The following is a 26,065-nucleotide window of genomic DNA, read 5'->3' as shown; positions in this document are numbered from 1 at the left end:
AAGAAACACATCTTTGATTTTCTTTAAAAAAAGTTTATTATGTAAATTATAGGATGTGGGCTAAGTCCCCGTCTCCTACTCTGCTTTACAAATTCCAATGCTCCATACTGCATCCTCAGACCACTCAGGACTGCTCCCAAACAACTGACTCCAGCCCCAGCTAAGGAGCAATCTTTGATTGTGAGCACCATATTAGTTTGTCCAGTATCAGACTTTATCTACTTGAACAGCTGACAAAGCAAGGAAATGTTTGTCCCTCCATTTGGGACAGCTGTATGTGAAGGACTAAAGACACTACTGAAAACAATTTTCTCTGCCCTTCAGTTCCTACCTCCCCAGAACTGAATTATCCCCAGAGAATGTAAGACACACCTAGGAGCGCATTTGATGTTTGCACCACTGGTAGCTACTGCTTTCCAGTGGTTTTGCACCATAATTTCCAGGAGTTGGGTTTATTCAGAAAATAGTGTAGCTGTGACTGTTTTAAAAATATTTCTTTAATCATATGCATCAAACTGTGGGTATTTGAGGGGAGGAAGGGAGTTCTGTCCAAGTTTTCAGCCAGGTATTGTTCTCAAGTTAACAATGCGCTGGGGGCAGCAGTACCCTCAGTCCGTGGATTCCAACACGGATTCGCTCAGAGCCAAGTCCCAGTAATGCTCAGCTCCGTGTTTTTTAAAGTGCTCCCGTGCCATGTTTTCAGTGGGGCACTGCTTAAATTTCATTTCACCAAAGCTGCGATCCTTCGCTGTACCCTGAAACAGACAAAAAGATAACAAGCTTCCTGATGCATCTTGCTAACAAGAAAAAAACCCAAGCAAATGCATCAACAAGCAAATGCAGCCACAACAACAAGAGAAAACAAGAATAAATCTCTTTAGAACGGAAAGAAAGTAATTTCTCAGGTTTCCAGACAAGTGTGCAAAGAGGAACAACAATTTGCATAATTAGTGCTATTTTTATTTGTGCAGAGCTGAAAAGTTGTGTAGAAACACGCACAGAAGGGCAGTTTCCACTGTCACTCAGTTCACGTGAAAGGAAACATCACTATCGGGAACAGCAATGGGCAACCATGAATAGTGGATGCACTGCATTAGTTGCTCTCCTTTACCTCAGTGGACTGCAGCAGCTCGTGGCCCACTGAGGTTCCACCTGCAGCCCCCCCTTCCTCCATGTACTCATGCATTGGGGCACCAGAGCCCCGCACTTGCCTGCTCATCTCCCTCCCAACTCATTTCAAGTGCACAAATCACCTGATCACAAACCACCTGCACTCCTGTCCCTGCTCCTCCCTCTCCCTCCAAGAGCTGGAAGGGCAGGAACAGCTGATTCATGGCATTCCACCTATGAAAGGGAAGGGGGGAGAGGGGACAGAATGTGATTCACAGCTCTTCTGAAAGTGCTGGGAGGCAGGGGGAGGTGTAGGAAGTGCAGGCTTCTGGTGCCCTAGTGTTTGAGGCGCACATGGGGGAGGGGAGTAGCTTGGGAGGGGGTCCGCTGGCCACAGGTTGCCCACTACTGATCTGGAAAATACTTTTCTCTGATACAGTCTTCAACAAACTGAACTTTTTAAGAGAAGTTCTGTGATTGTAATTAATGTTATAACACTATTCCAGTCTGTGTCCATATTGTCTGGAGTAGCCAGTGTCCTTTATTATACTATGCAGGATAATCTCCAGACTTTGCATAAGAACAGCCACACTGGGTCGGGCCAAAGGTCCATCTAGCTCAGTCTCCTGTCTGCTGACAGTGACCAATACCAGATGGCCCAGTGGGAGGGAACAGAACAAATCATCATCATATGATCCCTCTCCTGTCATCCATTTCCAGACAGAGGCTAGGGACATCATTGCTAATAGCCATTGATGGACCTAAGCTCCATGTCTCCATCTAGCTCTTTTTTGAACCCTGCCCTGTTAAAGCCCTAAGTCTTTACAACATCCTTTGGCAAGGAATTCCACAGGTTGACTGCGCTGAGTGAAGAAAAACTTCCTTTTGTTTTAAACCTGTTGCCTATTAATTTCATTTGGTGATCCCTCGTTCTTATATTGTGGGAATAAGTCACTGGTTTATTGTCATTTCCTTATTCACTTTCTCCATACCCGTCATGATTGCATAGACTTCTATCATATTCCCCTCCCCTTAGTCTCCTCTTTTCTAAGATGAAAAGTCCAAGTTTTTCTTTTTCTCTCTCTTCATATGGGACCCATTCCAAACCCCCTACTTCTGAACCTTTTCCAATGCCAATGTATCTTTTGAGAGGAGACGACCACATCTGTATGCAGTATTCAAAATGTGAACATACAAGGTTTTATATAGAGGCAATAAGATATGCTCTGTCTTATTCTCTATCCCTTTTTTAATGATTCCTAACATGCTATTTGCTTTTTTGACTGCTGCTGCACACTGAGTGGATGTTTCCACAGAATGATCCTCAATGACTCAAAGATCTCTCTCTAGTAGTTGTAGCCAAATTAGTCCCCATCATATTGTATGTATAGTTGGGATTATTTTTTCCAATATACATGACTTTACATTTATCAATATTAAATTTCATTTGCCATTTTGTTGCCCAATCACTTAGTTTGGTGAGTCTTTTTGAAGTTCTTCACAGTATGCTTTTGTCTTGACTATCTTGAACAGTTTAGTATTGTCCGCAAACTTCACCGCTTACCCCTTTCTCTAGATCATTTATGAGTAAGTTGAATAGGATTGGTCCCAGGACAGACCCTTGGGGGACCCCACAAGTTGCCTCTCCACTCTGAAAACTGACCATTTATTCCTACCCTTTGTTTCCTGTCTTTTAACCAATTATCAATCCATGAAAGGACCTTCCCTCTTATCCCATGACAACTTACTTTACTTAAGAGCCTTTGGTGAGGGACCTTGTCTGCAAATCTAAGTACACTATATCCACTGGATCCCCCTTGTCCACATGTTTGGCGATCCCCTATGTTCATCTATGTGTCAGACAATTTTATTCTTTACTACAGTTTCAACTAATTTGCCTGGTACTGACATTAGACTTACCAGTCTGTAATTGCCAGCATCACCTCTAAAGCTCTTTTTAAATACTGGCGTCAGGTTAGCTATCTTCCAGTCATTAGGTACAGAAGCTAATTTAAAAGCATAGGTTACAAACCACAGTTAATAGTTCCGCAATTTTACATTTGAGTTCTTTTAGAACTCTTAGGTGAATTCCATCTGGTCCCGGTGACTTGTTACTGTTAAGTTGATCAATTTTTTCCAAAATCTCCTCTAATGACACCTCAATCTGGGACAATTCCTCAGATGTGTCACCTAAAAAAAAATGGCTCAGGTTTGGGAATCTCCTCAATATCCTCAGCCGTGAAGACTGAAGCAAAGAATTCATTTAGCTTCTCCGCAATGACTATCATCTTTGAGTGCTCCATCTCAATCGTCCCAGGGCTCCATGGGTGGTTCAGCAGCTTACTGCTTCTGATGTACGTAAACATTTAACCATTACTGTTTGAATTTTTGGCTAGCTGTTCTTCAAACTCCTTTTTGGCTTTTCTTACTATATTTTTACACTTAAGTTGACGAAGTTTATGCTCCTTTCTATTTTCCTCACCAGAATTTGACTTCCACTTCTTTTAAAAGATGTCTTTATCTGTCACTGCTTCTTGTACTTGGCTGTTAAGCCACAGTGGCACTTTTTTGGTTCTCTTACTGTGTTTTTTAATTTGGGGTATACATTTAAGTCGGGCCTCTATTATGGTGTTTTTGAAAAGTTTCCATGCAGCTTGCAGAGATTTTACTTTTGTCACTGTATCTTTTAATTTTTGTTTAACTAACCATCTCATTTGTGTGTGTTCCCCTTTCTAAAATTAAATGCCACAATGTCGGGCTGCTGAAGTGTTTTGCCAATATTTGTATGTAGCATCTCAAAAGATGTTATCATGAAAATAGACAATTCCAAAATATCCATGAGTAGTAACAAGGGGCTACTGGTGTGGGTCCCAACGTCAGTTACTTGGAACACCAGGCAGTTATATGTCCACATTACTTCTGGCGAGGACTCTTGGAAACTGCCAACTGGTTTATTGTCACTAGTTAGCCATAGAAAACATTGACTGCTTTTTTTCCCTCCACAAGGGCTGAGTATGTTAGCACAGAGTCAGAAAACCAGCTCTTCTGAACTGCAAAATGTGCCAAAAAGTTAGCCCTTGAAGCTTCATTTGAACAACAGGGTATTTGACCAGGATCATGCATCTTCTTCATTTCTCTGCATTCTAGCCTTCCAAAAGCAAAAGTACTCGTGTGAACGAGACACAGAGTCACCACATTCTTTTCTCCATCTATATGAGGTTTAAAAAGATAAATGCCAAATGTTTCATATTAACACCCATGGCTAAGCTAACAAACTCCATCATGTTGGTAATGAAACGCTTTGTGCATAGTGCTTTGCAGAGGCATGAGGCAAGTAACAAGGCGCTAGAGCTTGCATGCGCGTTTTATATTGGCAATGATGAAAAGCCAAATGACCCAAACATTAAGCACTTGAGCCCCAGGCCCAAAATATTCCTTTCAATCAAGGCCATAACTTACCTCCCACACCAGAGAGCATTTGTTTGTCTTTTTAACAGACTCCTCGTCAGATTCATCATCATCTGGAAAAAAGGGAAAAAAAAGAACAAAAAAAAGAAGCAGCAGATTTTAACCCCCCTCCCCCCAAAAAAACTGTAAGCAATGACAGGACTTGACCATGCTTTTATTCTCATTCCACTCAGAGCTCTTCCCCTCTAAATCCCAACTCTATTTCTACTCTTTAGACCAAGACTTTTGTATTTCCCTCATTTTGGGGGTGCTCACAAATGTTCGCTGATTTCCCTTCACTCTTCTCTAATTGTGTTTAGGGGGAATCCCCCATAGTTACCTGAAGTTATGTTGTACCTGATTTCATTAGATGTTTAAGCACCAAATCAAACACTGGAAAAGATCTAACTTACTTGCACAGAAGATTCAGCAGTGACTACATCCCTCTGTCACATTAATTTTTATTCCCATTTCAGGCTCTCTTACATGCCTAGAGCAGTGATACTAAGATCTCTGGTTCAGATGTCAAATTAGTGATCAATGTTACCTAAAAGAGCCACAGGAGCAACTGGCTACAGTGCTATACAGTCATAGTTAAATAGTCTGATGGGGAAATATTTAGCTTTTATATACAATTATTCCCCCACCAAATAAAATAACTTCGTGCATGTTGATAACTGGTTAATTAAACCATAGTTTTAATATTACGTGGTGCAAACAGCCGCAGGGGACGCATTAAAAAGACACTTGCAGCTCCTGAGCTTCCATCTGAGTATCACTGGTCTAGAGTAATCGTTTCAATCATGGACTGCTCTCGTACACCACACAACTCCAAAATATCTATTAGAGTAGTAAATGGGGGTCATCCAATCAGGATCAGCTCCCTGATTGGACTGAGCATGCAGAGAGCTGACCGTTTAAGAAAACTGCTGGCCAATGGCATTACAAAAGCCTCACATTTACAGAGAAGGGGCTGCCAGCACTGCCTGTGTACCAGTATTAGTCAGGCTTGTGAGACTTGTGCTCTGGGCTCCCACTTCCTGTCTCATGGACACACACCTGTACTGAGTTCTAAAGTACCAGCGGTGTCCCTTCTGTGGGGCACACTGGTGTGACGTAGTGGGGGTACTTGCTGGGCTGTGGTGACCCCTGCTGTCTGGAGCAAGACCCAGCAGGGAAAACCTCACTACGCCAAGCTAATGCCAAACTTGTTGAACCAGTGGCCAGACACCCCCCATGGAGAGGAACAAAGGAAGGTGGAAGGCTGCCCTGGCTGGGGGGCAGGGCTGGAAGTTAGTTGGTTGGTTGGTGGCTGTCTGTGAGGATGGATGAGACAGCCTAGGGAGAGGAGCTGGAGTTTAGGGGCCCAGTCTCCCCCCAACTCAAGGGGGCCTGAGGCATCCTAGCCCAGCTCTGTGACCAGACTACATCTGTGCTGTGCTGTATCCTGGAGAGGCAATAAACTTCCTCAATTCTACTGGCTGGTGCAGTCTGTTTGTGCCATTTCGGGGTGCAGGAGACGGGGGACCCCAACGCGCTGTCACAACTGGGTAGTACAGTACTTCCCTGGGAGTATTCACCCCCATTCTGCCAGGACTGGGCTTCATTCAGAAATACACACACTTTTCCATATTGAAATGTGTAGGGTTTTTTAAAACCTTGTATCTTGCAAATGCAAAGCCAACTCAAGCTCTGCTGGGTGTTAGAACACACACAGCTGAATAGGAGAAGGGGCTGGCAGAGCAGAAGGCAGGCTGGTGTGAACAGTAGCAAGGCACACAAGCCAGTAATGTAGTTCTTGGCTTTTTATCATTTAAATCAGGGGGTGAGGAACCTTTTTGGAGTTGGGGGCTGCTGACCCACAGAAAAATCAGTTGGAGGCTGCACACCAATGAGAAGCGCAGAAAAACCCCCACACCCTCACTGATATGGCCCCCCACTGAGAAGGAGAAAGACCCTCCCCACATTCCCCTTATGCACCAGAGCCTGGAGGATGCCCCCAAGCCTTTGGTTTAAAGCAGGACTGGGGAATCTATCAGTCCCAATGGTGGTTACATAGATAATCAGGTCTATTATGGTCTGCAGAGGGATTTTCAGAGTAATGGCTTCTCATCCACGTTGCAACAAAATGATCCTGTTGCCATTTCTGTACAGTCTCACTAGCTATTATTCATACTATTTATATTTTTACACACACACACACACACACACACACACACACACACACACACACACACACACACACAGAGTGTAAGAGACACAATGAAAAATCCCGTTTTATTAGTTAACTTGTTAAACATTAAGTTTAACCGGTTAACCAGTTAACTAGGGGGTAAGCAAAACAGCTGCCTGCCTGCCCCCTCCTCCCCCCCCGGACAGGCTGGAGCAGCTCCCACCAGCTAACCAGTAAGCCATCAGCATCTCTAATACAATACGGGTCTATGCTTACCATCTCCCTTTGTGTTTGATGTCTGTTCATCCCATTTTATTCGATGGAGCATAAGACGTTTAAATTTCTTCTGTGCTTTTGGACCTGGAGAGAGAGAGAGAGGATGACAGTCATTTTCACTCAGTTCTTGCTCATCAAGAGCTTCCATTTAGAAACTCTAATAGGGCTGCATTTTGCCTCCAAAAAGCAGCGACAGTTAGCAACATCTGTAACGATGGACGAAAAACGAAACCCTCAAACACCCATTCGGTTCCAGCTAAAAGCCATGGGCAAAGAGAATACTGCAGATCAATGACACAAGAGTACTTGCCAGAGGAGGCTGTGAAGGCTAGGACTATAACAGAGTTTAAAGAGAAGCTAGATAAATTCATGGAAGTTAGGTCCATAAAAGGCTATTAAGCCAGGGGATAGAAATGGTGTTCCTGACCTCTGTCTGTCAGAGGCTGGAGAAGGATGGCAGGATACAAATCACTTGATCATTTGTCCCCCTCTGGGTCACCTGGTGTTGGTCACTGTCGGCAGACAGGATACTAGGCTAGATGGACCTTTGGTCTGACCCAGTATGGCCATTCTTATGTACAGTCTCTAACCCAGACTGGAACTCGGTGTTAGAGCTTGGATTAGAAACCAGCACTCTTCCGTGGCCTTGGCAAATCACTTCAGTGTTGTGTGTCATCTCTTGCTTAAAATGGGACTAGATCTCACAAAACATGTCATGAGAATGTTTACGAAAGCCCCATATGCATGTTGGAAGCACTGTAGCAGACTCAACCAGGACAGTCCAAGTCTTTCCTGAGAAGATGCCACCGTTAAAATCTAGAAGATTTAACAATGCTGGGTTTCCTTTACCTACAAGCTACAGTTTAGAGGATTTAATACACTTAAATAGCTAACATGCTTGACTTCCAAAGGGCTACCACTGAGTAAGTCTAAGAAGCATCCTGAACATAGCAGTCTAACGTCTTCCTTAACTTCCATAAATCCTAGTAATTAGCAATTTGGGTGTCACGATTAGAAAAAAAATCAACTCCACAGCTTTGAACACCTAACATTCTAACCAGAAAGCCCACCACCATAAGCCTTACCTCCTTCTACCACCACCACGTTGACATCTTTGTGTAAAACCACCACTCCTGTTAAGTACAGCTGCCCAGCATTTGCTTCAATTTTGAATTTTTTTGCTGGGTTGCCTAGATTTCTGACTCTGAAGATAGAAACACAAAGATCGATTTATTTGAAAAAGGAGCCACAGAACTATGAACAATGGATAAGAGACAAAGAGGATTCCCCCCTCTCTCCTCTAAGTCAGTGCAGTGTTATGCTCATTTCAAGCTTTTTAGTATTGTGGGGGGGTTATAACTAAAACCTTACACTCAACAGGGTTTTTGTCAATCGGAGCAAAGACCATCGCCTACCTTTTTACAGCATCTAGCACAACAGGTTCACATCTTTAGTTGGACCAATGTACCTGGCATTGCTTCAGTCTGTAAGAAGTGGTTTCTTTTTTTTTGGGGGGGGGGGGGGAGTGAGGGAGCATATACACGATTCACTGAAATGACTTTCAAAAAGTGTTATTTTTATGAAGTTAGTTTTTATTTTGGATTTCTTAAAGGGATTGTTAACATTTTCCCATTTAACCTTTTAGTAAATTTTTTAAAATGGGAATTCCAGCAACTGTATTTAATATCTTCATCCCTATACATTCTTACTATTCGTTATCTCCTTTCTGAAAGGTTTATTGACACGCCATTCTACTGCGGGTTCGGCCTATTTTTCTGGCTCTTCTTGGTTCAGTCTCTTTCAACATTCACTCAGTGATGTCAATTTTGAAGACTGTGCTTGATTTTGGTGATTGTCTCTTTTCTGTTTGGTTTTATGAAAAGAAATCCTATTCCAGGCACATCCTGTTTTCCTGGCACAACCAAAGCCTTAAGCTGCTTTAAGTTATGATCCGAGGAACCTGCTGTCACGGCGTGTGGGGGAGTCTCTGGGCCCTGCACCTCCATCCGCAGCCAGATGCGACTCTCAGCCAGCAAGTGGAACAGAAGGTTTATTGGTTCACAGGGATACAGCGTAGCATAGGACTGATGTTAACACAGGGACCAAGAGCAGCCAGTATTATTCCTCTTGGGGAGAAGGGGTGCTGGGCCCTTCTCCCATCCTAACCCAGCCAAAACTGACTCATCCCCCAGGCCCTAGTCCCCAGCCTGGTGTCAGCCCCACCTTTCCCTTTGTCTCACTTCCTGGGCAGGAGTTATCTCCTATGTCTGGCCCTGAGGTGTCAGAGGTCAAATACGCTTCTGTAGCGAGTCCTCCCCCAGACAGTGTTGCAGTTGTCACATCTCAGCAATACCATCCCCACTACATCACACCAGCATACCAAATTTTATGGTCTGAGCTCTTCCCATTTAAGAGGAAAGTTTCAGAAGGGTAGCTGAGTTAGTCTGTAACAGGAAAAACTTCAACAAATAATCTAGTACAGTGTTTCCCAATTTTATTTGGCCACGGAATACTTTTAAACTTGAGAATTTTGCGGAACCCTTAACAGCAGTCATATATGGAACTGGAAAAGTAGACCACAAATAAGTAAGGAGAATAATAAACTTTGTCCGACATGGCACTAGTACCGTAATTTAGCGAATATAACCCGGTTATATTCATTTTTACAACTGAATAGTGACGTCATCATCCCCACTCTTTGGCTAAGTTGGCATTACACTGGGACACTTATTGCAGCAAACACAAATTACAATCGTTTTCAATAAAATTCATGAATGCTTACATATTATTTAAATAATAAAATGTTATTGTAATGGAATTTTCTCACAGAACCCTTATTTTCACCATTTGGGAAACACTGGTCTAGTAGCACCTTAAAGACTAACACACTTCAGAAGCGGGTTGTGCCCACGAAAGCTCATGATTCCAGCTACGTGTGTTAGTCTTTACGGTGCTGCTAGACTATTAGTTGTTTAAGTTTTTCCATTAAGGAGGAGTTCTTGATCAAACAGAGACACTTCTAAAATATATAGTAAATAGCAGCTTTCCTTTGACTTTTCAGTGGTGTTTTATCAGGCATCAGGTCTACTGGATCCCATTGTCAGCTTTGCTTGTGACACTGAACATTCAATCTCCCTGCGTCTCAGGCTCACCATCATAAGGATTAAACTCAAAACGCTTTGTGTGATCAGATGGAAAGTGCTAAGTATTATGAGGCTTTCTATAGTCACCTTGAATGCTCAGGTAGGATATGGAGAATGGAGTTATCTTTTCATTCATTTAATTTTGAGAAAATGGATGGGTCTGTTTTTCTTTAAATAACTTGAGCAGTCTTCAGTGTTTCTAGTGGAGTTCAGAGAGCTGGATGACAAGAGCCTGACATTAAAGGAACACTCCATATTAGCACGTGTAGAGACCAGCATGTCTCATTTGTATTTATGAAAAAGTCACAAACAGCTGTTGAGATGAAGCACCTCTTGGTATTGTGGGTGAAGGCACTTACCTGTACACAGCTATATGCACTCCCTGTGAAATATCTTCTTTCAGTTTTTTAACCTTCTTTGCTTTTCTCTGTTCTGCTGTTAGTTTTCGTGCAGCATTTGCCTCTTCATGAGCTCTGGGTAGGAGGAAAGACAACAGGTAAGCAGAAATGCAGCTTGTTGGATGTCTGTTCAGAGAACCGGAAGGAGTGAGCAAGCCTTGGAGGGTGCCTTGTAGACCCAGAGCTCTGTCAATGAACCGAGTCTATCCAGACCAGTCTGGCTTAGAAGTATGAGTGGACCCAATCCACTACATCACAAGAGACTATCCAGAGGGGAACTGGACCAAGTTGTAACAAGTATTAAAATTGGTACAGCAAGCTTCCTGCAACCTGGCCCTCTGATTTGCTTCCAATGCCTCTAGTTAGGAGGAATCAATCTATTTAGCTTCTGCAGAAAGTGAGCAAGTATCATCAGCTGTAAAGGTGGTTTGTGGTGTGAATTGGAGCCAAACCCACCAACTGATCCAAACCAACCGACTAATTGTAAATAGGTTACTACACCACTATCAGATGATACAAACTTTCAGTCAGTGCTGCATTGGATCGAGTGATGACACTTCACAAAGTCCTGAAACGTTACCACAATGTGAAAAAGCCAGACTTTTTCTGGTGACCTCTGGTTTGAGACGACCCACATGAACTTTGAATTCAGGAACTTCGCTGTCGATTACTTTCTTAAAGAGCCTACTCAGTTTACATTTACCACAGTTAAACCTTTGCTTTTCCCAGATGACTTCCCTTAAGGATGAACGTGGACACGCACCACCACACACTACTGCAGAAATGTTGCTAACTGGAGAAGTCAATTGCTTAGTATTACTCGAGGGTATTTTGTGTAAGCGACTCAGTGTGGTGAGCTCAGGAGGGCCATGCCCCGAAGTCATTACTACACAAGCAGTTGTTGGAGAGGTCTAAAGTGAGAGTCAGGAGCTCAGTCCAGTTCCTAGCAGGTAGCTACCTCAAAAGCCACCCCTGCAAGGGGGCCTCCCGCTGGCAATTTCAGGACAAGGGATCAAGAACACGTGGGTCACACTCAACTCCCTTCTAGTTCTGAGAAGGGAGCCTTTCAAAACAAATACGATGTGGGGACATCATAGGAGTAAAACGAGTCTTTTCTTCTCCCTTTGCTGCACCTGTTCTGTGCTTTGGTAGTGGACTTTAGTCTCTATGGTTGTCAGGACACCTCCATCCCTAAATCCACTGAAGTAAAGAAGCAAACTGTGCCCCACGCCACTTACTTCTGTCTCTTTGCCATCTGCGCTCTAACGTGAGCTTCCACTTTTGTGGGGTCCTGAACAGCTTCTGTCCCCAGTACTCGCATCAGGTTAGAAATTCTTACTGCAAGGAAGGACGAGAGGGGAACATTTTAAAGAGATCTATTAAGTACCAATTTGTCATAATGTGTCAAAAAGCAAAAAGGCATTTGTTATTTCCTATAAGTATAAGAGCGGGGAGGTGCAGCAGAACTTAAAAATGAAAATATCTTGATGTTTTGCTTTAGATTGTAAGAGTAAAAAACATTAGGGGAAAAGCCTGAAAGAAAGGTACAAGTTACATTTCTAGCTCATCTCCTCTGTAAGACTTGTTCCTACTTCAAAAGGTTCCCCGACATTATTTTAAAACAGCGTTCAGCAGCATTTCTTGCCAGGCTCAAAATGCTCTTCAGAATTACTAGCTACAGAGACATCATTGCCTCAAATGCAGGTCTCTCCAGATGCAGCATGGCAATTGACCCACAGGACACAGCAACAATACGTGACATTTGGTAGAACAAGTGAATGCCCAGCTGGGAGGAACCATGTAGCATGTATGTTCACTGTACCACATCCTGCCTCTGTGCAACCTTCATGAAGTCACTGTGGTTAGATGGGGTGTAAGTCACCCCAGAATGCTGCCCTACACACATGGGGCTGGAAGCAGGAATTACTGAGTGAAATTCTATGGCCTGCAGGATGCATGTCACACCAGATATAACAGCCCCTTCTAATTAATTCTATGAATATACATACAGGGATAGAAATTCCTGAAGAGACTAGCGCTATAGGGTCTCTCACACAAAGGACTTTTGTCAGCTGCAATTTACCAAGTGTTTTATTATCAAGCCAGTGAGCCACTATTTGGAAACAGCAAGAGTTTTCCACATAGCCTCTTCTCGGCAAGGTACCACCCACCTTTTGGTTCTGGAGGCGGCATTAGGCCCAGTCGGACTTTCTCTTGCAGTTCCTTCTGTGCTTCTCTCCGAGTCTGACGCCGTAACTTCTTCTGCTCTTTTTTAGTTAAGTAAACGCCCAGAGTCACTGGTGTGTCACTGTCCACTAGGAAGGCAAACCAATGAACAGTCACTTCAGATGTGCCAGTTTCACAAGGGCAGGACTAACTATCATCTACAGTCATAACTGGGAAATGGGAAGGGAAACAGCTGAAGAGCAGGACTTATAACCAATTCCTCATGCTTAAGGCTAAGGCAGCCCAACACCACCATTCGTGTCCCCCGCTCAGAGCATACAGAACCACCTCTGTTTGAGCCTCTCAGTTATCCCCTATTAGACCCACAGTTTCTCTCTGTTACACGTGTGATCCTGGTGTTACTCCAGATTGTTTACATCAATGCTGAATCTGAACACAGAGGTTACAATGCTATTTATGTTAAACAGATCATCCACTGTCTAAACTTTTCTTTACTATCTCATCTAAAAGGTACAAGAAGGAGGGAGAAGAATTATTCTCCTCAACTTCTGAGGACAGGACAAGAAGCCATGGGCTTAAATTGCAGCAAGGGAGGTATAGGTTGGACATTAAGAAAAACTTCCTATCAGGATGGTTAAGCACTGGAATAAATTGCCTAGGGAGGTTGTGGAATCTCCATCACTAGAGATATTTAAGAGCAGATTAGACAAACTTCTATTAGGGATGGTCTAGATGAGTGTTTCTCAACCTTTTTTCGCTCATGGCCCCCTTCTGAGCCTCATTAACCTCTGTGGCCCCCCCTCATAGCCGCTGTTAGTTGGAAAAAAAAAGGTACATAATTTACCTAATGTTCCGTTTTTTCCATGTGGCCCCCTAGAGGTAGGGCGTGGCCCCTGAAGAGCCATATGGCCCATGGTTGAGAACCACTGGTCTAGATAATGCTTGGTCCTGTCATTAGTGCAGGGGACTGGACTTGAGGACCTCTCGAGGTCCCTTCCAGTTGTAGTGTTCTATGATTCTATGTCCCTGGTCTCAGTCTGCATTACCATGTGGATCTTATGAGGCATCAGGGGTATGTCTACACCACAACTCAACACCTGCAGCCGGTCCATGTCAGCTGACTTAGGCTTATTGACTGTTTGTGACAGACACCAGAGCTTGAACATCTATACAGCAATTAGACAGCCCTGCAGCCCAAGCCCGACTCAGCTAACATGTTTAGTTGACATATGCCTATAAGTTCCAAGTAGCAGTAGCCGCTTATTCTAAAGCGTGGGAGTCTATCAATTTCCAATATCGAGTTGGTCACTAGACTTTTAAATGCGATTTTCTCCATTCTTTTTGCAGATTCACCTTTAAGTCCTAGGTGTCTCATCGCCCTAGCAGAGACCTATATTCTACCTTAAAATGACTTCTTTCATAGTGATAAATGAAGCCAGTTGTACTACAAATGAGGAGGGACTCAGTCTAGCTCAGGTCTCATGTTGCCAGCAGTTTGATGCACTGGAAGGGTCTTGCTACAACCCTCTTGTGAACCTTTAACTGATCAAGACTACAAAGGAGGCCTTGAGCTAGACTGCGACATAATAGTACCTGGTGGGTTTAGCTGTGCTGGGTGTTCCACAAGATTTGTGATCCCAAAGTAGTCATCTCGTTTAGAGGAGATTCCAGATGTTCTAAAGAGGAGAGAGTGTGTGCATCAGTAATAAATCATCTAAGGGACAGCTCCTCCCAACTCCTTCAATGTTCCACAAGCTACAGTGTTCGGTGAACAAAGCAACTTGAAACCCACCCCCGCACCCCACCCCACCCCCACAGTGCTATTAAACATATGTAAGCTGCTGACAGTTACTCTTAAAGTTTAAGGAAAGCAGGGAGCTGCATGGCTCCTACACAAAGCATCAATGGGCAGGTGTACTTCCCACTGCCCCGAACAGTCTCAATATTGATCTTGCATTTAGACAGAGGCAGAACTTTTAAAAATGCTTCATTGACAGAATCAACGGGGCTTGTGCTCCAAAGTCATTTTGCTGCTTTTGAAAATACAACATTGGCTTTTAGCCAAAGTCACTAAAACTGCTCTCCTGACTACTGCACACAGGAATAAGCCACCTCTGGATTAGGATATGGCAGCTGTTTGGCACCACACCACACACTGGAGCAGGGAGCGAACACAATATACAGCTGAAGCTCTAGCAGGGAATTCCAGGGGCAGAATGCAATTACTCAAGCAGATGCACTTGTTTCTGTAAAAGCTATAGTAAAGACGTGGGCCTGATCTTCAGAAGTGCTGAGCACTTCAGCAACCTACAGCACCCAACAAATTTCCATGGACTGTAGGGTTGGTCAGCTACTCAAAAGCAAGGCCATTACTCTCTCTTCTACAATCACATGATCAATGCCCAGCAGGTAGAGCTTACGGATCAAAGCCATTCGGGATGATATACGAATCCCACCACTCTATCTCAGGGATCTCCCCTTCTTTCAGCTCCTTTTTGGGAGTGATAAGAGCTAATTTGGTAGAGGTGTGGATCCCGGTCTTTCTGGCAGCCTGGGAGATCTCAGCCTGCAGCTTTTCTAGTTGAGCCTGCGAACAAGAGGAGAGAAATGGCACAAGCAGGTCACTTACATAGACACCTGCAGAGCAGCCTTTAAAAGGCAAAGCATGCTGGATAAATCCTTTACAAGCCAATCAGAACACGCCACAGATGAAGCACAGAATGGGGCCTGGGACTAAGGAGCGGTTTTGTGGCTTGCATGGGGTTCCATCTACCCCTGCTTAGATTACTGCACAACCCAAACACACTGTTGTTCTAGATATTTCCCAGTGTATTGCCCAGCCCAGTTTTAAAATGTATTAAGGATCATACCACCCAGTTCTTACAAAGCACTTTGCATCAGTAGATCTCAAATCACTTCACTATTTCTTTAGGGAATCTCTTCCATGGTGTAAGATCATTATCACAAAGGGTTTCCCCAACACCCATCTTCTTCATTTCAGGAGTCCTTATGCCTTCCAACTACACCAAATCGTTACTGGTACTGACACCCATGGTTTTTGCACATAGTTAACATTTAGTCAAGTTCTCTCACTGTAAATCTTCCAGCCCCTAAATCATGTTTCTACTGGAAGTAGCCAAAAAGTGTGTTTTTCATGGAAAAATTCAGCTTCACAAAAAAACAAACCCCTTAGTTCTTTGTGTTTTCAACAAAAAGCCAAAAGCATATGCAGAAAGACACATTCCACAAAGTTTAACTGAAACCCAATTTTCCACTGAAAAAGAGTTTTGATGGAAAATGTTCAACCATCCATAGCGGAAACCTTTCTTGTCCTGAGATACCCCAACTGAATGCAGCCTCCATCATTCTTGAACAGGACATAAAAGTTCCACCCTCTAAGCCAGCCCCTTTTAGTACTGTTCATTAACATCTGCATTCAGAAAGCTAGAGGGTACCTTTGTTCGTAACCTCTGTGCAATTTTTTCAAATTTGCCTTTTTCATGGAATTTAAAGGTGCGTTTCTGACGTTGGGATGAGGCTATGGAGACCCGGGGATCAAAGTAAGTGTTGGATTCCATATCTTCAGAAGGCTTTTCTTTAAGCTGCTGTTTAAACTGCTCCCTCTTCACAGCCCGGATGTTCGCTTTTAGGGTCGGCATACGGTGAGTCAACTCAATCTCTTTACCAGTTGCATCAACAGTTCGGCCTTGTTCATCCAGGATCAACGGGGTAGGCTTTGTCTGGTCCTTGAGCTCTACTTTCCTGGTGCAAGAAACATTGTTAAAATGCAGTCATGTAGCATTAACTCAAAGGGAATACAGTGAGTATTATTTCCACACCCCCACCCCCCATCTGCTGGTGGATAAGACTATGGCCTGCTCCTCGGTGGTTTCCTCTAAGCTTTTTTAGTTAGTAATCAAAAGGTAGATACCTATATTATAGTCCACAGAGCCTAGAACAACTGTCAGACTCCTGTAACTCTGTGCTGATGCTTCAGTCAGATACTTCCACATTTTGATCACTCACAGAACTAATAACTAAATGCTTCCCTCTTCTTGATACTTCAAGGAACAGGAGTAAATTTCAGAGACCATGAATGATACAGGTGCGCTCACACAGGCTATGTCTACACTGCAATGCTATTTCAGGATACTGGAGTATCCTGAAATAGCTATCCCGCCTCTTCACAGCAAGCCCGTTATTTCGGGCTCACTATTCCAACATCCCTGTAAACTTCATTCTACGAGGAGTAAGGGACACTTCCGAATAGTGCTTTATTTAAAATTCAGTGCGGAAATAAGCTATTTTGAAATACACAAATTACATATCTTATTTCGATGCTAAGTCATATTGTGCATCTTATTTCATTTTACGGTGCAGTGTAGACGCACCCACAAGCGGTCTTATTCTCATTTAAACCAAGGACTCCTTACATGTCTTTGGCAGTGCAAAGGGACCCTAAAGCAGATGTAAATGTTATACAATTAAAATGTTATGTTGCCAGAGTGGCATAAAGGAACCGCAATGTGACAATGTCAACTGTGAGGCATTGCTGGCCCTTCCCCTCAAGATCTCCGGCTGTTTCTTAGCTCCAATGATGGCTATAGTGATGCAAACACCAGTACACAGTATAGTTAAGCTGATGGAGCGCGGTCTTGCATTCTAACCACTGTGCAATCTAGACTGAGTAGGTCTTGATCACTTGGTGGTTAGACGACTAGCAGCTTATCTACCCTAAACTTCCCACCGCTGAACCCATATTGGCAGTGCAGAAAACCCTTAGCACAGACAAGGCCATAAGGATTTGGTGTACTTTGGACTACTCTTAGCTGGTCTTGAAATGGGCTGAACATTTGAAGGGCAACTGCAAGTGTTACAGTGGAGGTGAACAGCAGCAGAGAGACAACGTTTGTCCTAATGTCATTCTCTGGTGCTTCCATCACTGACAGAGCCACCAATGATCCAGTTTATGAATCCAAGTCAATACACATGAATGTTGGTGGAAAAGCAATGATGAAGGCTGCCATTGTGCACTCTAACACGTGCCTTGTTCCTCTAGGAAGTTGCCAGGGCTACAGCGCATGGGTAAGTTGGTTGTACTCACGGAGGTGCAATTCCCATTGCATGCAGATTTGCCAACCCCACCATGTTGGCATTGCCAATGAGCCCTGGTTTCAAAGCCAGCTGAGCCTGGATTCGGGCCTGTAGCTCAGCCGCCTTCCTGGCTTTTTCAATCGCATCATTCATGAACGTGGCTGCCTGAGAGGGCTGAATGGTATTGCCGATGGGGAGACGCTCTGGCTGGGACGAAGAGGGAGTTTTGGGCTGCAGGAAAGAAACGCCATTAGATACATGTCAGAACCATTATTCAAGTCACTGTGAGGAGAAAGGCAACGCATTCACTCTTAGGGTAAAGGACCCGGGCCTTTCTTTCCAGGCTGTACCTGGGGTGCAGGAGGACTGATGAAACTCAGTTGCTTTTTCCTCTCCTCAATCTGACGTGTTGCTGCTTCCATCATCTGTTTGATCTGCAGAAATAAAGTTGGACAGTTAGGTTTCTTCCTCCTCCAAGGGTTAATGCACTGGTCAGAAGCACGCTCCAGAGGCTCCTCACAGAGTGGGAAATGAGTGCAAACCCAGCTCCACTCAGCTACCAGCTGGGATGACCTCCAATTCAGCAGCAGCAACTCCAGGTAGCCAGGACTCACTGCCATGACCTGTTCCTTCAGCTCACTCACTCTATGGAAAAGGAACCTTGTTTGCTTGTTTCATTTGTGAAGAGCATCTCCCCTCTCTCTCACTAACAGTTTTCTCGGGTGTTCTGCATGTTCCAAAAGAAAAGCAAAAGGACCCGATTTCCTGGCCTGCTCTTAATCAATTCAATCTGCTCACTGACACTGCAGACTGCCTTTTCCCAGTGGAAATCACTGTTTCAAGATTATATACACAGGAGAATCTCTCATTCTACAACACCTCTTCCACTGAACTCAGTGCCATTAATCCACTGATTAAAAATCTGCAGTGCCTCGTGATTAAGCCATTTACTGGCAAGCTACTTCATATGTCTGAACTGTTCCGTCAGTCTAGACTAAGAGCATTAGTCCAAGCCCATTTTCTGAATCTGCCAAACTCCACGTACATTCATGGTACTGTATAATTAAGAACATTAATGAAATGTGCCAGAGCATACAGACGGCATTCAGCTAATGAATAGTTTATACTACGGGACTGTAAGTCAACACTTTTCAGAACAAGTCAGCACTTCTTCAAATAAATGAAGACCGCATAACAAATGTATTTTTTCCATTTATTCACAGTGCAGTTCAGCTGTACAGACTCTACATCTGCTAAAGTATTCTGAAATGTACAAGTAGCAAGTTTTAGCAACATAATGCGTCAACATAGGACTTTCTGCCCTTCTATTTTTGAGATATGGCAAAGAGGACTATGAGGCTTGCCAATTAGGGAAATTCTATTAAAACTGGCCTATAGTAGCAGCAAGCTCTACAAAAGAGACAGTGGAAAGCAGCTTCCAATTAGTTTTCAAAAGAATGCTAGGGCCTTGCATTCAAAATTTTTGATTATGATATGAAGTATAAGATACCTGAAACACACGCAGTTCCCCTCACATGGAAACTAAATATTAAAACGTTAAGATCCCAGATCTGTTTCTGGAAAGGTGGCAGAGGACAGCAGCCCCTTAAGACTAACCTGTAGCTTGGTCAGCATTCCAGGACTCTCTGAAGGTGGGCCTGGAATCACCTCCGGCTCCTCCTCTACTTCCTCAAAGCGTGGAATACGCCGCTTCTTCACGCCGGAAGACTCCTTGGAGATCTCAGAGTCATCACCAAACACATCCTAACAGAACAGGAACAGAATGAGATTGATCATAAGCTATGATACAACCAGGCTACAAGAGGCGACTGACGACAACTAGAAACCATCACCTGAGTGCAACAATTTAGAAAATACTTTGGTCAGGCAGTCACAAGCGGCTACAATACAGAATTCCTAGGTTGTATTCTCAGCCCTGCTGTTTACCCACTGTGGGATCATGCACAAATTAAATCTGTCTCTCAGTCTCTTACCTGTACAATGATAAGTAATGGTCCATCTATATGGGCAGTGAAGGCGAGGGTAACTAATGTTTGCAAATCACTCAGATCCTTATGTGAAAGGCACTATCATTCTTTTGCATGGGTTAAGGAGTTCCTAGGTCCACAATTCTTCCCAGTAAGCCTGTGTTCTCTCACATACCTATCCACAGACAAACAGCTGATTTACCTGCACACTAAACTGTTTAACTAAATCGGTTTCCAAATCTCAAACTGATCAAAGAGTGTCTCTATATCTGTGCTGTTCAACCCGCTAGCCACTAACGGCTATTTGGCTGGTTGAGTGTGGCTAATTTGCAGAATTGGTTGGACACTATGGCTCTACATGGAGACTGCACTGATTTAACTAAACTGATTCAGTTAAATGGGTGCCATTTGTGAGTGTAAACAAGCCCTTAATCTACCATACAGTAGATATACTGTCTTACAAGTGAATGTTATTTGAAAAGAAGATATACAAACCGGTTGTAAGCGTTAGTTGAAATCCCCTCTTCACTATTATGGTTCATATTCTACAAGGACACTTCCTCAGCCAGACAGGTACTTCTTGGAATACCTACAAGTTCAAGAGAAAGGACTTGCCCATAGTATAAAGTGTGTAGACCATTACGCTTTAGTTCCTGAAAATTCCCAAGCAGTGATCTACCCCATGAAATGGTACAAGGGAGAGAGGAGAAAGAAGGCCAGACAGAATGCTAAGAGACAGCTAACATGGAGTATTACCTAATGGTTTTGTCATTCCTCTGTCCACCACTACAATTCTGTATCCACGAGCATATGTAAAAGCAGGGCTAATATTTTCAAGGGAAAAGCCAGGAAGGAAAAGTTATCCTTGTTATATCACCTTGGGTAGCACTTCCAGCAAATCTCATGCTACAGCAGAGTTAGGACAGACCAGGGTCTGGATGCAGCACTTCCAAGAAAGTTAACTCCAGGAAGTGGAGCTGGTGATTCAAAAGATACACGCCCCTCCTTCACCAGTGCCCCACCACAGTGGTTTGGATATGCTGTGCAATGGGAAGGGATGAATTTCTGATTCAATACAAAGTCGAGGACCTAGAACACTCGGGATCATTCAAAATTCCAGAATACTTTTCACTAGGGATGGGGCATTAGCCCTAGTGCCCAGTCCAAACCCTGGCTTGGTTATCCTAACCTACCTCTATAGAACTCCCCAAAGAATGCTAACAGAGTTGAACTCTCTTCCCTTGCCCTGCCCTATAACACTGTATGGCGTTGCTGTTAGATTCTAAGTAGCTTGCACATGATGTGAGAATGCACTCTCAGGGTGGGCAAAGCACTGTCTTAGAAACGGTTTGTAACTCTGACTGCAAGGAGCTTTGGGATCCATTTGCATCAGACGGTTAAGGTCATCATAACTCAAAGTGTAGACTACAATCCATCCGCAGAACCATCTGATTTACGAGATGCCAAGTAGCTGCTATGCCTAGTTCAGCTATTCCAGTTTCTTCTGTCTCCCCAATACACCAGAGGTGAGAGACTTGAGGTCTGGCTAGGACAAAGTATGACGGCCGACTGGTTTTCAATCAGAACCAACTTGAGGTCTGGCTAGGACAAAGTATGACGGCCGACTGGTTTTCAATCAGAACCAATCTGAGGACAGTTTGGTTAAAATGACTGTGTGAATATCAGTCTAATTCCTAATTAAAATGTGCCCAGAGCACAAAAAAAAGCCACCGTGTAACAATAGTTGGTTCCATTGCCGATAGTTTCGGCAGAGCTGTCAATGTCTGAGGTCAAGTTGATACTGCATCACTTTATTGAAGATGCTCAACGCCGACACGAACGAGTCCTCCCATTGGTGTACTCAGTCTGCCTCCCTGAGAAGATGTAGCTACATCGGTGAGAGAAGCTCTCCAGCCAATTCATGCAGGATGTTAAGTTGCTACAACTACATCACTCAGCGGCATGTATTTTTCACACCCCAGAACAACAAAATACCAATAGAAGTCTGTCATGTAGACCAGGCACGTGCTATGGAAAACTGAAGTCCGTGGGAGGGGGAGGTCACTCCAGGCCAGGTTAAGACACATTGACAGGGAAGCTTACACTACTGCCACACAGGCTGTATCTGTTCTGGGGATAAACACCTGTTTTTATGCATGACTGTTTGACCAGCGAATGTAACTGGAACCTGGAAGAAGAAAGGTGAGTAGACCCTTCTCTACCATATGACAAAGCCTCAGCCACATAGAGGAGACAAGTAACAGTTTTCAGACAGAAAACATTGAGAAGCGTAGGCAGTTCCCTCTCCTACTACAAAGCATGTTTCCACAGAAAAATGGAAAGGCACAGCTAAAAGCCCCATAAAGGAATACACTAGGTAACTGATGTAATCAGGAACTGATGAATGCAAAGCTTCAAAAGAAATAAAATGCCATAAAATAGGAACCTCAGAAAAAGTGAGAACACTTACTTTAGGACCAGGGAACAGCATGTAGAGTAGCTATTTTTAAACTCTGTATGCAAGTGATGAAAAAATTGTAATTCCAGGGTCAAAAGCAAGATCTTCAAGAAAGCAGGAAGAAGTAGAAGACAGCTGTGGATGCATCAGACTTTCAACCATCCCAGTCAAATGGCAGATGGGAAAACCAGAAAATCCTTGCTGTGTTTCAGGACCTTGAATTTAGTTGGGGGAAAAGAAGTTGCATATTGTGGATTTCGGATGCGCTTCAATGCATGGACAGAAAGTGAAAATCCACAAAGTACCCTACCAACATTCATTCACTGACAGTTACGAAATCATCAGTTGAGATTTTTACGATGACATGTCTGAGCAGTGGAGTTACTATAAGCTGTGACCAGCTAATCCTAACCTGTTGTTAATGAAGACTCAACAATATGGCACAAAAGCAGCTAGGTATAAAGGAATATGAAAGCCAGCAGAGAACCACAAATCCTGCCATTTTGCTGTTCTCTTCTATTAACCCTACAAAAACTATTAAAGAAACAGGATGCTCAGGCTTCCATGTCAGGACATGGCCGGGGTAAGTGTTTTGGTACCTCATGGCACCTCAGAAGAGAATAAGAACTGAAATGTAAAGGCTCACACACTTCATTGGAGAGAAGGGTCTTTTCTCTTGAACTTGAAGCATTACAAGACATGCCTTTCTGGAAGAGGAGAATGTGGTAAAGTAACAGTACTACATTCATGGCCCTGAACGAACAATAAAACAAATCAGTCCTCAGCTTACCTTCAATTCTCTTTTTCGGTTTCGGTCACTGTTGGATTTTGAGTGCCTGGAGCTTCGTCCTTCCTCTACAGCTTCAAAGAGCTTGTCAACAAACCGTAGAGTGGAATCATCAAGAAAAGGCTTTAGATGGTCTGGCAAGGAAGAGAAATTTATGTTACTAGACAATGACCATTTTTGGAGACAGGAATAAGTGAACAAAAATTATATTTTGACCTCTCAGTTCACGATGGCCACTCCCCTGACATCTAAAATACATGACTGATGGGCCGTGTGATTTCATGAAAGTCTCTTTTTAACGTAGTCTCTAACAAACTGCAGAAATTTGCGGCAATTCAACAATGGAGCTTTTTATCTGCATTTCCTGTAAGGACAGTTTCTATAACCCGCTTTAAGTGTTTTGAAAGCATCCTAGACAATGCCACTTTCTGCCATGAGAGTACAAGAAAATCCACCCAAACTAAAGCTTCTATGACTACATGTTCACAGCATGTGAAGTAAGTCTATAAATGTTAAGTACATTCAAAATGATTAAGTAAAAGTGAGCAGAGAATCTCAGCACAAAGTGGATGTCACATCCATGAAAAGGAGGTTCCATCTAATGGAACTGCTATCACAACCTCAACTAGTGATGAAGAAACAATTTGCCACATACAGCACCAATAAAGTCAGGCCGAGAAGTACCGAAGAATAAGAAAAATTCAAATCTGAGAAAAGACCATTTCAAATGCCGTCAAGCTCTTCTAGTTCCATTTGTCAAGATCACATCTCCTCACAGCAACAAATACGCCCATTTACAGTAAAACTCCAGTGGTCCGACATCCAACGGTCCGGCACTCCTGATGGTCCAGCACCACCTGGAACCCGGAAGTGCTCCGGGCAGCCAGATGATTGGAGCTGCTCTGCCCCCGGCTTCCCCAATCAGCCGCTGCTGAAACTGACCAGCGGCTGACTCGGGGAAGCCGGGGGCAGAACAGCTGGGGTGCTGTCGGGTTGGTCCCGCAGCACCAAGAGGCAGCGCTACAGAACCAACCCAGCAGCACCCCAGCTGCTTTGCCCCAGGCGTCCCCAAGTCAGCTGCTGCTGAAACTGACCAGCGGCTGACTCCGGGAAGCCCGGAGCAGAGCATGCTGTTCCTGGGCTTCCTGGAGTCAGCCGCTGGTCAGTTTCAGCAGCGGCTGACTTGGGAAAATGTAAGGCAGAGCAGCTGGGGTGCTGCCAGGTTGGTTCTGTAGCGCTGAGAGGCACATCCTCCCCACTCCACCCTAGACCCCTCAGAGCCCCTCCTTCCTATAGTCCGGCATATCTGATAATCCGGCACCCCCGGGTCCTAAAGGTGCCGGATTATTGGAAGTTTACTGTATTTCAAATACAAATTTGAAAGCATCAATTGGATGCTTTCTAGACCAAAACTACCTGTCTATATGGTAAGTTTCATTTTCCTGAGACACGCTTCTATTTCTTTCCCAGGTTTGTTATTTAGCTCTAAAGGATGGTAGGATACAGCTGATATGAAATACTTTGCAGAAAAACTGACTGTATTGCTAAACAGAAATCGTGAGAGATTTAATAACATGCTAAAAGTGACATTTTTTACACCTCCCTCTCCTTTTCTCAAGGAGCTTTAATACACCTAACACACAGCAATGGACATGGGTACTGTGAGGGTCATAATGAACAGCTGAGGACGTACCAGCTGCTTTCTTTTTGTCCATTCCCTTCCCAACGCAGTTCAAGGCTGCAGTGACCACAGTGGGTTCTGAGAAACCCAGGACTCGCTTCACTGTCTTCTCGATCCATGGCTTCAGCTCATCCAATTCCCGTTTAGAGAGCGACATCTTCACTGGCAGCCTGACTTCAGTTATTTAAAATTGTATCTGTAAGAGAAATGAAGAATGGAAAAGCATCAATTAAAGGAGAACTGAGTAGCCAAATCACTAATTGTATTTGTGAGCATTATATTTTTTAGTAAAAGTTTACAGCTGGTGGATGGTGCAAAGGATTTTTTTAAATATATTTCTTCTTAAAGACTCCAAGCAAGATTGGGGTGCCATTGTTCTAAGTGCTGAATAGAACAAGGAACAGCCCCTGCCCTTGAGACCCAACAATCTAATAAGACAAAACAAAGAAAATATTAGACTCTTAGTAGAAATAATCTCTGTATTAGTTTGCTAATTGGCTTTCTGTCATTGATTTCTTGTGTAACTTTGAGACAGGAACTGAACTGAGATCTCCTGAATCCTAGTCCAGTGCCATGCCTACATGGCCAACCCTCCTCTTGTGCAAAGCATCAAACTGATGCTCTTGGACATACTGCAGGACTGCCAGTCATGTTGGTACCAAGAGACTAGAGAAACAAGGTAAATGAGGCACATTCTGCTTAGTCACAGGATAGTAGCAAGTACTAGCCATACATTTTACAACTCCTCTAGACTTACTCCTACATAAATGCCCCTAGGATGGGGGGAGGAGTTCCATCTTCATGGTGCATTCGATCTTCGGCTTGTGCCAATAAGTCAGCCAATCGGCGACAACCTGATGTGAACTCTTGTCCATCAGTAACTTGAGACCTACCCGAGTTTATTTCACATACACCACTGCAACCTATAAATCAGAACTGTTTACACAATAGTGTCAGAGGATCAAGTCCATCTTCAGCAATGTGGATGAAATATATTTCTGATAAACACTGAACATCCTAATACGCACTCCTCAGTGCTTAGTATCTTGCATCTGAAGTTCTCAAATTAGGTTACAGACACTCACTCTCACAACATCTACACAAGGTAACCACATGAAGCCTTCTATAACAGAGGAAATTAAGGCTGACTTGTCTCCTTGCTATGTGACCGTAGCCATCTTCCAGATCTCCTGACTCTCAGCTTCACCAGACTTCAGACTTTAAGGCCCAAAGTAATCAACATCTAGTGTGACCACCTGCACATGCTGGTCACAAAACCTCATCTACTCACTCCTGCAAAAGGCACACAACCAAGTCCTCAAC

At 43.7% G+C, this 26,065-nt stretch overlaps 1 protein-coding gene across 4 annotated transcripts in view; it reads right to left on the bottom strand.

The window, feature by feature from the left end:
* Positions 1 to 479: 479 nt before the first annotated feature.
* The window catches only part of PRPF3 (pre-mRNA processing factor 3), a 36,735-nt gene continuing 11,149 nt past the window's right edge, over positions 480 to 26,065 (bottom strand). For 2 of the 4 annotated variants that reach the window (XM_075907412.1, XM_075907413.1), the window contains exons 3-17: positions 24,755 to 24,938; positions 23,065 to 23,195; positions 19,446 to 19,592; positions 18,179 to 18,262; positions 17,839 to 18,059; positions 16,190 to 16,496; positions 15,155 to 15,321; positions 14,328 to 14,410; positions 12,719 to 12,862; positions 11,786 to 11,885; positions 10,509 to 10,622; positions 8,092 to 8,210; positions 7,007 to 7,090; positions 4,570 to 4,631; positions 480 to 755 (exon numbers count right to left, since the gene is read on the bottom strand). In XM_075907412.1, the coding sequence (XP_075763527.1) occupies positions 609 to 755; positions 4,570 to 4,631; positions 7,007 to 7,090; positions 8,092 to 8,210; positions 10,509 to 10,622; positions 11,786 to 11,885; positions 12,719 to 12,862; positions 14,328 to 14,410; positions 15,155 to 15,321; positions 16,190 to 16,496; positions 17,839 to 18,059; positions 18,179 to 18,262; positions 19,446 to 19,592; positions 23,065 to 23,195; positions 24,755 to 24,899 (2,055 nt within the window). In that variant the 5' untranslated portion in view covers positions 24,900 to 24,938 and the 3' untranslated portion in view covers positions 480 to 608. Of the gene's footprint in view, positions 756 to 4,569; positions 4,634 to 7,006; positions 7,091 to 8,091; positions 8,211 to 10,508; positions 10,623 to 11,785; positions 11,886 to 12,718; positions 12,863 to 14,327; positions 14,411 to 15,154; positions 15,322 to 16,189; positions 16,497 to 17,838; positions 18,060 to 18,178; positions 18,263 to 19,445; positions 19,593 to 20,311; positions 20,406 to 23,064; positions 23,197 to 24,754; positions 24,939 to 26,065 lie in introns of those variants that run through there. The other 2 variants (XM_075907415.1, XM_075907416.1) reach the window with 2 other exon arrangements.

The sequence above is a fragment of the Pelodiscus sinensis genome, chromosome 24 (assembly GCF_049634645.1).
Source record: "Pelodiscus sinensis isolate JC-2024 chromosome 24, ASM4963464v1, whole genome shotgun sequence".
Classification (NCBI taxonomy): Eukaryota; Metazoa; Chordata; order Testudines; family Trionychidae; genus Pelodiscus; species Pelodiscus sinensis.
Note: the sequence above shows the minus strand (reverse complement) of the source record. Positions and strands in the feature narration are given on the sequence as shown.